The following is a 10697-nucleotide window of genomic DNA, read 5'->3' as shown; positions in this document are numbered from 1 at the left end:
ATCGATCGTTCTGTGTGACAGCCATTATTGTGCAACACATTTCCATTTAATCTGTTATGTCATCATTTAATCTTCAGCACCACAGTGACACTGATGAACAAACTGACGGCACAAACACAGACGGACCCCTTTGAAAGATACCAAATCCACAGAGATACATGAGATACGTCCTGAGCTTTACTGACAGCAGAAACAACTACGGGTTTGTCTTATTCTACTTTGATTTAGGCGACAATCACAGAGTCAAGTCAGTACAAAGAAAAAGGCAGTACCTTAATTTTTTGTGTCAAAATCATATAAATGATTATATATCATTATATTATATCATTATTATATCAGAGACATAGACATCCTTTATCATGTGGACACATATCTCTCTTCTAACATGTAAAATATCTGCAAGAAAATGAAGAAATATGTCAGCTATGCGTATTATATTGTTATATATGACAGCAGTATAGAAACATATTAAAATGAGACTCTATGAACAAAGGTGTTTAATGCATCACATTCAAATGAATCAATCAGTGTCACTGTATCATAAAAGGTTTGATGGTAGTTCATATTTCAGGATGTCGTCTTCGACTTTTAGAAACACTGGTCAACATCGTCTGACATCAGTTAGTGGAAGAATTATTGTCATATTGATCAGTAGTTGAAAAATAGGTCAGAACGTGAAAACAGGTGAAGTGCACAGACGTGTGCTCCACCACCTCAACCACCTGGCAACCATTCAGAAGAACCCAATCCACCATGTTAAAATCAAGGTTACAATATTTTAAGAGCTTTTCAACTAAAATCTGCGGTCGGATTGTATTAAAAGTGGATTAAAAAATCAAGAAATAAAATCCTAGCATGTGTTTTGCAACATGCAAGGTGGTCAAAGAGCAGATTAAGCAGAGTGGCAGTAACATCCTCTTCTATTTTGGCTCGACAGCAAGAAAACTTTAAAGTCATTTTTCAGTTTTTCAGTTCAGTTCTGCACTGTGTAAACTCAGTGCTCTGTACTTTGTAGGGCAGAGTTCCTATAATGTTGTTTTGGGGGATATAAACAGAAAGTATCATGTTTCAGTGGTTCACTGTCAGCTGTAGGCTACAACCTGAGACACGTGTCGTCTACATTTGTTCACATTTCATCAAATTGACTATTAAAAGAATTCTGAATTAGCTTCTGTTTGCAGGAAACCATGGTATCACTGGATTACTCTGATAGTACTGTTCAGGCCAACCTTTCTTAGAAATTAGATTTACATACAAGAATACGGTTTGAATCATCAGATTTTTAACTTTTCTTCAGTATCATTTCATAGTTTTCAGTCATGTGACGTGTGTGCTGACCTGGACGGCAAAACAATGAGCCAACATGGCGGCTCATGCTGGGCTCTCCATGGAGATGCAGCATAAGACGATAAAATCTCCTTCTGCTTCAAGCCATAAATATTTGGATCACCTCTCAACTGAAGAAAAACAAAGATATGAAAACAAACTAAAAGTTTTGGGCACTTGTGATCCATATACAGCATCTGCCGCTGTATTTGAGTGACTTAAAAAACGCAGAGTCGCTGCCAGAGCTCCACTTCAGTGATGTCTGTCTTGTGGAGAATCCTTCAGCGTACACTGTCACCAGAATGAAAACATGCAGAAGTACAGACAGTTATGTGTATTTTTGATGTGGATGGGTCAATCAAGCTGCTGTTTGGGAGGTGAAGGATAAGAAATTCTTCACTGTCAAAGCAAAGGTGAATAGTAACAAACTCATTAATTATCTAACACTGTTGGGTTTCAGTTGGTTTCAGGGTCACTGTGGTCAGTGTTTACAGCAGTAACATTTTGTTGGCTCAACATAATAACTCATAACATAAATTTAATCAAAACTTTGATGAAATGTTTGCCCTCAGGGTCAGAATCCACAGTCTCCTCCTTTCTGGGTTTTCTTTGTCGGACAGTTTTCTGTAGAAACACAGACCAGGAAAGCTGGTGGGCAGCAGAAGATAGCATTGTTCTGCCCTCCAAAGGGACGTTACAGATACAGACATGAAACCTATGAATACCTTTAATGATTCTTTCTCTTACTTTGACACTGACCCTCCTGCTGCAACATCAGTATCTGAACACTGAGGAACTCCAGCTCCGTGTGAATACTCCAGCCGCTCCTCACGTGTGGAGACAAACACAGTCTCCAGGTAACGTGTAATCCACAAGTTACACCACAAATAAAAGTTGCAGTCGTGAAAACTTGAGTTAAATAAAAGACAAAACAAAAAAGACAAGGAAAAGAAAACAAGGAATAGCAAGAGAGCTGCTCTGACAGGCTGCCTTTCAGTGCTGAGTAAACAAAGAAAGATAAGATAAGATTTCCTTTATTAGTCCCACAGCGGGGAAATTTCCAAATATATTTAAAAAAAATTGTAAAAAAGATGAAACTAGAATGGAAAAAAGCTCAACAGTGAGCGGGAGCTGCTGTAACGGGCTGCCACTAGCGCGGCGCCATCTTGGAGTCTGTTGCAATGAGCAACAGCGATGATTTCCATCAAGGCTGATAAATAAATTTGCTTGGCTTGAATTAACTTTAAGGCTTAAGCCCAGCACAGACAACATGACAAGCCCAGAGCAGCTGATTGTCAAAAAGAAGATAATATAAAGGGAAACAAGAGCAGTTTTCTTCTCAGCTGCAGAACAAACTTTGCAGATCAAAGGTTCATCAGTTGGTGCAGGTCAACACCAGAGCTGGATGAACGAGTCTCGAAGAACCAAGGAAGGCTGAGCACATACAAACCCAGCTAGCGTTAGCTTTCCTGCTAATGGACATTATATCCTCCATATGACATCTGAAGACCTAAACACGAGTGAATTATCAGCGGGTACTAAAATTTCCAGAGTGGAATGATACACTGCATGCTGTCCTTGGCCACAGGTACATGCTGGGCACAGTACCGGCACAGAGGATTCAGCAGTCGGGTTTTGGAGGCCGTTGCCAGTGGCATTTTACCTTACGAGGCAGCTGGACGAGATCACGTGAGAATCTGTCTTGCCAGGCTGCAAACCATTTTTTCCACACCTGAGGTGGTGTGAGCCAATCAGTGTCCTCTGGCAGCTGTGGGTGTGGTTTTAGGTGTGACAGCCAACAGTGAGAAGCGTCTATGGAAAGGACTCATCTCGAACAAACGATGACGGCTCCTCAGGAGTTTAGCGTAGATACTGTGATAGAACAGTTCTATCAGAACTGGAGAGAATTTCTTCACTGAAAGAAATTAGTATCTTTCAAACTGGTAATACTTTCTTATACTAGTATACTATACTGTAGCGCATAAAATAGATAATTATACATTTAATATTACACTACTACTGTCTATGGTCTGGCTCAATGTCCCGCCCACAGCGCCATGTGACATGTGGCACAGACTCATTGTATTACAGACACAAAGCTGCTCTGGTGAGCTGTGAGGAGCTGTGTGTGTGTGTGTGTGTGTGTGTGTGTGTGTGTGTGTATGTGTGTGTGTAGAAGTTAAGACAGCAGATATCACTAACATTTCAATAAATTATGATTTGTTTCTATGACGACAGCATAGTTAACCCAGTGAAAACGTCAGAAGTCACGGTCAGGATTTCACTTGAGACGATGTGACGGCTTTTAAATCAGTCGCTCGTCACAGAGACGAGCTGCAGACTTAAACGCAGCGAGCGTCTTTTCACTGCAACGACAGTAAAACCGTTTCACACAAGCCTGGTTACATGTAGTCCATGGATCACATGTGTGCCGACTGTGGGGGGGGGGGGGGGGTTCATACAGAACACTGGACGACTGTGATCCATTACACCCCAACAGAATATCTACAGAACAGACTGTGATTAGCTAATAGTTTGATTAAGGGGTTACAGTCTAATGAGATGTGTTTGTATTGATTACTGATGGTGGCTGATCAGACTAACTGTCATCTTATTGCACTTCAGTTGTTTTGTCATCATCACTTATTGCACCACTGGTTATGGCTTTGGTACCCTAAAGTTTAGCTGTGAAATAAATTTGTATTTATCAAAGGCAAAGTGGCCTGAAAATGACTTTATTCATTAATCCAGAATATATCAGTGATACTCCAGACTGCAGCTGCATGTGTGAATGTAGCTGACTGACAGTTTTCTTTAAGTAAACTGTACCTTTGGAAATGTTTTCTACTTGATGTGCTTCTGCTCAGCCTCCTGATTTGCTGCTTGCAGATACATTTTTTATTTCTGATCTGTGATTGGTCAGATTCTGGCTGGGAACATGTGATGTGTATTTCAGGGGAGGGAACTAGAAGCAGGCTACAGTATATAATGATGAGATAGAAATTACAATAGTCAGAACAAGACATCCACAGTGACAAGACATCAAAGATCTGCTGCCTTTACAGGACAAAGATGACCAGTGAGGAATATTTACTGCCTGGTGAGTACAAGCTTTCAAACAGAACTAATACTCTGTGCAGTGTTTGGGTTTTATATGTGTGGCACAATAATCATTTTCTCTGATATAAATTAAGTTCATCAGGAATATCATTTATGTACATGATAAATTAACAGTCATTTTCTATTTATTTTACTGAGACTTTGTTTTATCTTTTACATGATGCATAAAGAAGGCATTTTGAAAATAATTAAAAGTTGAGAAAATAGACAAAAATAAAACACAATTTGGTAAAAGACAGTCAAAGAAGATATATTTTGGTTCTGAGTCACTGAATGATTTAAAGACAAGCAGCAACACTTTAAACTCTCTTCTCTGAAAGTCTGGAACAGAGACCTGAGGACTGATCTGGTCTTTTTTGAGGAGACTTTATTAGCAGCACATATGTGGATGAGCTGAATCTGTCTGACTGGTTTGTGGAAGTTAAAAAGGAATATAACTTTAATCTATCTGCCTGATTCTTTTCTTTAAGCTGGTAGAAAACAGACTCAATAATTCATTTGATTGTTAGATTTTAGATTTTAGTTTTTGCTCTTCCAGAGACGTGGAGTCAAGATGAGTGTGAACATTCAACCTTCTTCTGTGCTAAACACAAATATCTCAGCTGCGTCTGCATTCAGCTGCACACAGATTCTTTGGACAGTAGTTGTTTGGGAACAGAGAAAGGTAAATCCGGGTGTCATCTGCATAACTGTGATAGTTGATGTTAAATTTATTAATTTATTTATTAATATCCTAATGAAAGCATGTTAAATAGAGGAGGACCAGCTATGGAACCTTGAGGACCCATAATGAGAGCTGTGTCAGTACTGAGGTGGGTGAACATTTGAAAAATTACTTAGATGCTGATTGATACCTTTTTGGATTATTTTTCTTACAAAGGGAAGGTTTGGTCGTGGTCTCTGGTTGGTAACAGATGAATCCACACCGGTCTTTTTAAGAAGAGGCTTGGTGACCGATGTGTAAAAAATACTTGAGACTAAATAAAAAGTACTACAGGGAGCTTTTGATGATCTGCAGTAAATCTGCCACCCAACAGTGAAGAACGTTTTGTTGGTAGGACATCGAGACAGTGGGTGGATGATGTAAGACGCTGCACAATTTCATCCAAGCTTCTGTTGTCAGTCGCATCAAATCTTAATATTTTTACCAAATTTCATCTGTGTGCTCGTAGATGGGATCTGCTCAGTTGTTGCAGATGCAGCTGGTGTCAGAGGACAGATCAGCCTCTCAGTGACTCTGTAAAGACTACATGCATTATTTTAGTCATTAGCAACATGTCAGACAAAATGAAACAGGCGGAGGAGCATCGGGTGCCAGTTCAACCAAGAAGGCCAAGCTGGACAATTAATATGTGGATAATGAGCAAATTAAAGGGACCTTTTGATGTCCATTTCAATACTTAATGCAAAGTTAATGAAGCAAGAGGAAGGTTAACACTGGTATATAAATGTATATATTTTACTGATCTGTTTTCCAAAATATCATTGTTACCTGGATTATGTTCCCAGGCAAAGTCTCCTGTGTGGATTAAGTGCAACAAATTTCGCACTGCAGTATTTTCATACCCAAAAACACCCATCTGTCTGAATGTCATCATGTATGAGGATGAAGGTGAAATTAGGGTTGAAAGTTTGACAGCCATGAAAAACATAGATTTTCTGTCTATCGATCTCCTCCTTTCCATTTCAATACTGTGGACGGCACCACACCTACTCAAGCGTCCACTGATTAAGCCTTTGGTGTGGTGCTCCGGGGTGCACAGGGACGACACTGCGCCCAGGACATACTGGAGAGAGTCCTCATGTGGACTGACTGCTGTGTAATGTTCAGCATGAAAACAACTCTTCAGAAAGTCAGTCCAACATTTGATTGTGTGCTCAGTTATAGCTGGCTAATGTATGAAAACATCATCATCATCATCATCATCATACCACCACACCTCTGAATTTAGCCAAAGTTATTTTTGCATTTCATAGAATAGATTCCCACTTGGTTAGCTGTGAGACATACAGTAATCATCACATGACATTAATATTACACCAACTTTATTTTAAGATTTCAATAGTGACAAATGAGGCATCGGACCCAATCAAAAAGCCACTTGTCACAATCTGAGAGGTCCTGGATCCAGTTCCAGCAGCAGAGGGCATCTCCTCACCCTCGTGCTGATTGAAGGTCAGGTTTACTTGTTTAGTCCAAAAAACAATTCTGGAGTTTCACAGGAAACAGAATCTTCAACCATAAAATTTGTTTGGTGTAATCCAAGTCTTCTATAGCCCTGACGTGACAAGTCGACTTTAAAGACGTCATTAACACCATGTTTTCATCCTGAATCTTCACTGTAGATCTTCAGTTTGGAGCCACACACTGTCTGAACTGTGTGTGTGTGATGATGTCCAAACTGCATCTTGGGGCTTTAGAAGACTTGGATTGCACCAGACGAGCAGCGTGGAGACATTTGTTTTCTTCAGTTGTTTTATTTTATGTCTGAAACCAGTCACCATTCATTTCCATTTTCCAGGCAGGTTAAGCTAGTGAAGCACGTGCTACACAGGGAGACATCGAGTGTCCTCGCTAACCAGGGAGTCCAGCAAGACACATAATACACAGACAAGGAGTGACGCTGCTCCCTGCTTTTAAACACCAGGTCCAGACTGCAGACTGACTGCAGCTGCAGCTAAAATATACATGTGAGCAGCACCTGATCACAGGTCAGCACAGAAAACATCACACTGTGACACGTAACACTGACAAGCTTTTCTAGCTGGATCAGAGTCTCGACTCCAGGACCCACCTGTAACCCTGCGTTCTGTTCTCATGGGTGTGTTAGGACACCGTGAGCTCTTTGACACATGTTGGTGTCTGACCATTTAGGGCTTTGATTTTAAATTCTGTTTTGGATTTTACAGGGATCCAATTCAGGGAAGCTAATACAACAGAAATATGATCTTGTCTGTGCACATGTTGCACCAAACTGGAACTGAGTCTTTACTGGTGAAGCCTCGTTTTAAGGAACCACAGTTATTCAGCGTAGAAGAAACAAATACAGGGACATTTTTCTGCGTCTGTTTGAGACAGGAAGTACCTGATACCTGAACACTGTTAATGTAAACAGGCATTATTTGAAGTTTTTTTTAATGGAGGAGTTAAAGGACACATCATAGTCATTCAGATCCTTACAGTCAAAGTCTGAGTCTGAATCCAGTCCAGGTTTCTGTCTGCCTGTTCTCTCTGGGAACTGTTGTGTCTCAGTAAATAATATCATAAAGACTATAAGCCTGCTCTATATTAGTAATGCCTGAAATGACTTTTGAATGATGCACAGAAGTCTATGTAATCAACAAATACATACTTATGTATTACTATTGATTAAGATAGATATGTAGCTTTAAATTGTAAAAACGGTTATATGTTGTCAAAATTTAGTTTCTCAGTAAACATCCACAAAGATCTGAGTGAAAATGAACTTTCAGAACTTTTAGAAAACGTAGTTCAAAAAACAGCCAATTTTACTGTTCAGACCAGCTCTCAGGACGTGTGTGGGCGTGGCAGATCATCTTTTGATTGACAGCTCAACATGGACTGATAATTAATGGAGACGTCAAATTAATCGTAAATTAAGAAAATGTATGCAGTTTGTTTTTAAGGGATTTTAAAATCAAGATGTGTTTAACAGGTTATTTAAATCAAGATATTAAACCAGGTGATATAAGATTATCTTCAAACTGATAAATGAATCATTCCTGTGTACATTCACTGAAAATATGAGTTTTACCTTGACCACTTAAAACATCCCCCCCCCCCCCCCCCCCACACACACACACATTTCCTGTCTCTCTAGAGATGTCCTATGAAATGGATAATTATTTTTAATGCCTTTATTTTTGTTCTTTTACTTGAGTGAAGTTTTGAATAACAGAATATTTCTACAGTTGCTACTTTTACTTTTTTATTTTTAAAAGATATGTTTACTTGTTCTAAAACTGATGCCTGTGTGATATTTTCCAACAGAGGAGCTGAGGATTGTGCTCATTGGAAAGGATGAAGATATGAAGTCTTCAGTCATGGACGTCCTCCTGAGGAGCTCAGAGGAACGTGGACGTCCTTCCTCTGATTGTCAGAAACTGTGTGACCTGAGAACAGCAGTAAAGCTTGAAGGAGAAAACATGGTTGTTATTGAAACACCAGATCTGTGCAGCGCGGACACAAAAAATGACAAGGAGGTGTGGAAGGAGATTAAGGAACGTGTGGCGGATGCTTCTGGACCTCACATGTTCCTCTTTGTGCTTCGTGTGGAACCATTTACAAAACAAATGGAGGAATCTGTGAAGGAGATGAAGACCACCTTCGGTAAAAACGTTCTCAGGTACACTTTGGTTTTGTTCGTCTGTACAGGTGAACTGATCACAAACAAAGACGTTGACAACAACACGCCTCTCAGTAAGTTTGTCAGCGAATGTAAAGGAGGATTCTGTGCCATGAAGAAGACAGACGAGACTCAGCTGCCTGAGCTTTTGCAGAAGATCAAGCACATGGTCAGGATAAACAGAGGAAAGGGTTACACCGCTAGAATGATCCAAGAGGCTGAGGAGGAAAGTTCTAGACTCAAGAAGAGAGTTGAACTGGCTGTGAAGGGTTCTGCTCTGGCTGGAACAGTTCTTGGAGGAGCCGTTTCTTCCTACTTTGCTGGGGACATAGTTGGATTATCAGTGACAGGTGGAGGCATCGCAGGAGGGGCTCTGGGATGTGTAGGAATAGTCGCAGTAAACCGCATCATAAACTGGTACAAGGCGTAACGGCGGGGAACATGAAGTCAGCGGTTCTTCAACAAATCAGAAGCTGGAAATATTTTAATCTTTTCAGATTTATTGTTTATATTTTGGTTTATTATCTATTATTATTTTTTCTGAGAATAATTGGTAGTACATCGTACTTATTTTGACACATTTTTTAGATTTTATTGTAATTGATCAGTGTGATATATTTTTCTATTCTTGAATGGGAATTTGTAACATGAGCAATAAAAGGTATTAAGTGCATTTTTTTTGCATAATGAAAGTTCTGACTATACCTGTCCAATCCCAGTGAATAATTTCCATTAAAAAATAAAAAATAAAACAGACATGAACGTCCATAAACCCAGTGGGATGTGTGCAGCATCATAAGAAGGAGAGGGAGGGTCTTCCTCAGTCTGAAGTACCCATAACTCATCATACTTGATATTTATGTAACAGGTACAGGAAACCTTACAAGTTATACATGTCAACACCAGTCAGAAAAACACTGAGCCTTTCAAAGAAAAACTAAAAAAAAGAAACTGTATAGATAATGTATTCATTATAGAGGTTTTTGGTGAGTGGATCTTTAATTTCCAGGTAGAAACGTGCTCATCTTCACTTAGAGATTCATTCAATAATCATGATTGAGTCCCCTGTGCAAACATCATACATGAACGTCTCAGTGAACCAACTCAATGTTTTGTTTTATTCTTCCTGGAACAAGTTGTCTTTGATTTGAATTACACAAAACAAAATCACGACTTTCTGTTTCAATTTTCACTTTCTCCTGCAGTTTCATTGCAAAAAAATGCTTAAAAATGGGGCGACATGCATTGCAATCTTTCTTTAGAAAAGCTGCTGTGAAATCAGGCACTTTAGGCTACAACAATCACAAAAACCAGCCTGTGAAAACCCAGAGGGACTGATCAACACCTGACGCTCACCTGGTTTATCATCAGTTCAAGTCTGGTGAACGATGAATGAGTGAATAAAATGTCACGCAGGACTGTAAGAAAACTGTGACCCACGTTATCAAATCTACTGTCCCTTATAAAGAGCATTTTATTATCAGTAAGTGTTCAGATAACAGGAGTCAGCCCTGACCTGCTTTAGGAGGCCTGGCCATGAATTCTGCTGTTCAGGAGTTCATGGTGATGTTACTGTTTTATCTTCACCTCCGGTCAGTACTGACCAAGACACCATGACTGCTGACTATTACAGCTTTGGATTTACATTTTGGTTTAACTTCCTTCACCTCTTATACAAAATTACATTCTTACAGATGACAAACACTACAAATAATACAAAATACTTATAATAATATTAATATTAAATTAAAAAAACACATGGGGTCTGACCTTAAACTCCCTGTTTCATGGATGTGTAAGGAGACCTGGACACCGTGTTCAGTTCATTTCATATGAATGTTGTTCAGATAGATAGATGACTTTATCAAAATCTAATTAAACTGT

General features: G+C 39.4%; 1 protein-coding gene across 1 annotated transcript; it reads left to right on the top strand.

The window, feature by feature from the left end:
* The first annotated feature begins 4346 nt into the window (after positions 1-4346).
* LOC146308936 (GTPase IMAP family member 7-like) lies at positions 4347-9484 on the top strand. Its single transcript, XM_084745198.1, has 2 exons — positions 4347-4426; positions 8459-9484. Exons 1-2 carry the CDS (start codon positions 4399-4401, stop codon positions 9241-9243), a joined length of 813 nt encoding a protein of 270 aa, XP_084601324.1. The 5' UTR covers positions 4347-4398; the 3' UTR covers positions 9244-9484.
* The last annotated feature ends 1213 nt before the right edge of the window (positions 9485-10697 follow it).

The sequence above is a fragment of the Lutjanus erythropterus genome, chromosome 19, assembly GCF_056507025.1.
Source record: "Lutjanus erythropterus isolate fLutEry1 chromosome 19, fLutEry1.hap2, whole genome shotgun sequence".
Taxonomy (NCBI): domain Eukaryota; kingdom Metazoa; phylum Chordata; class Actinopteri; order Lutjaniformes; family Lutjanidae; genus Lutjanus; species Lutjanus erythropterus.
This window is presented reverse-complemented; position numbering and strand designations above follow the sequence as displayed.

Coding starts and splice junctions, on each gene's coding strand:
- LOC146308936 (XM_084745198.1), top strand. CDS start 4,399: ATGACCAGTGAGGAATATTTACTGCCTG. Junction 4,427..8,458: donor TGAGGAATATTTACTGCCTG/GTGAGTACAAGC, acceptor ATTTTCCAACAG/AGGAGCTGAGGATTGTGCTC.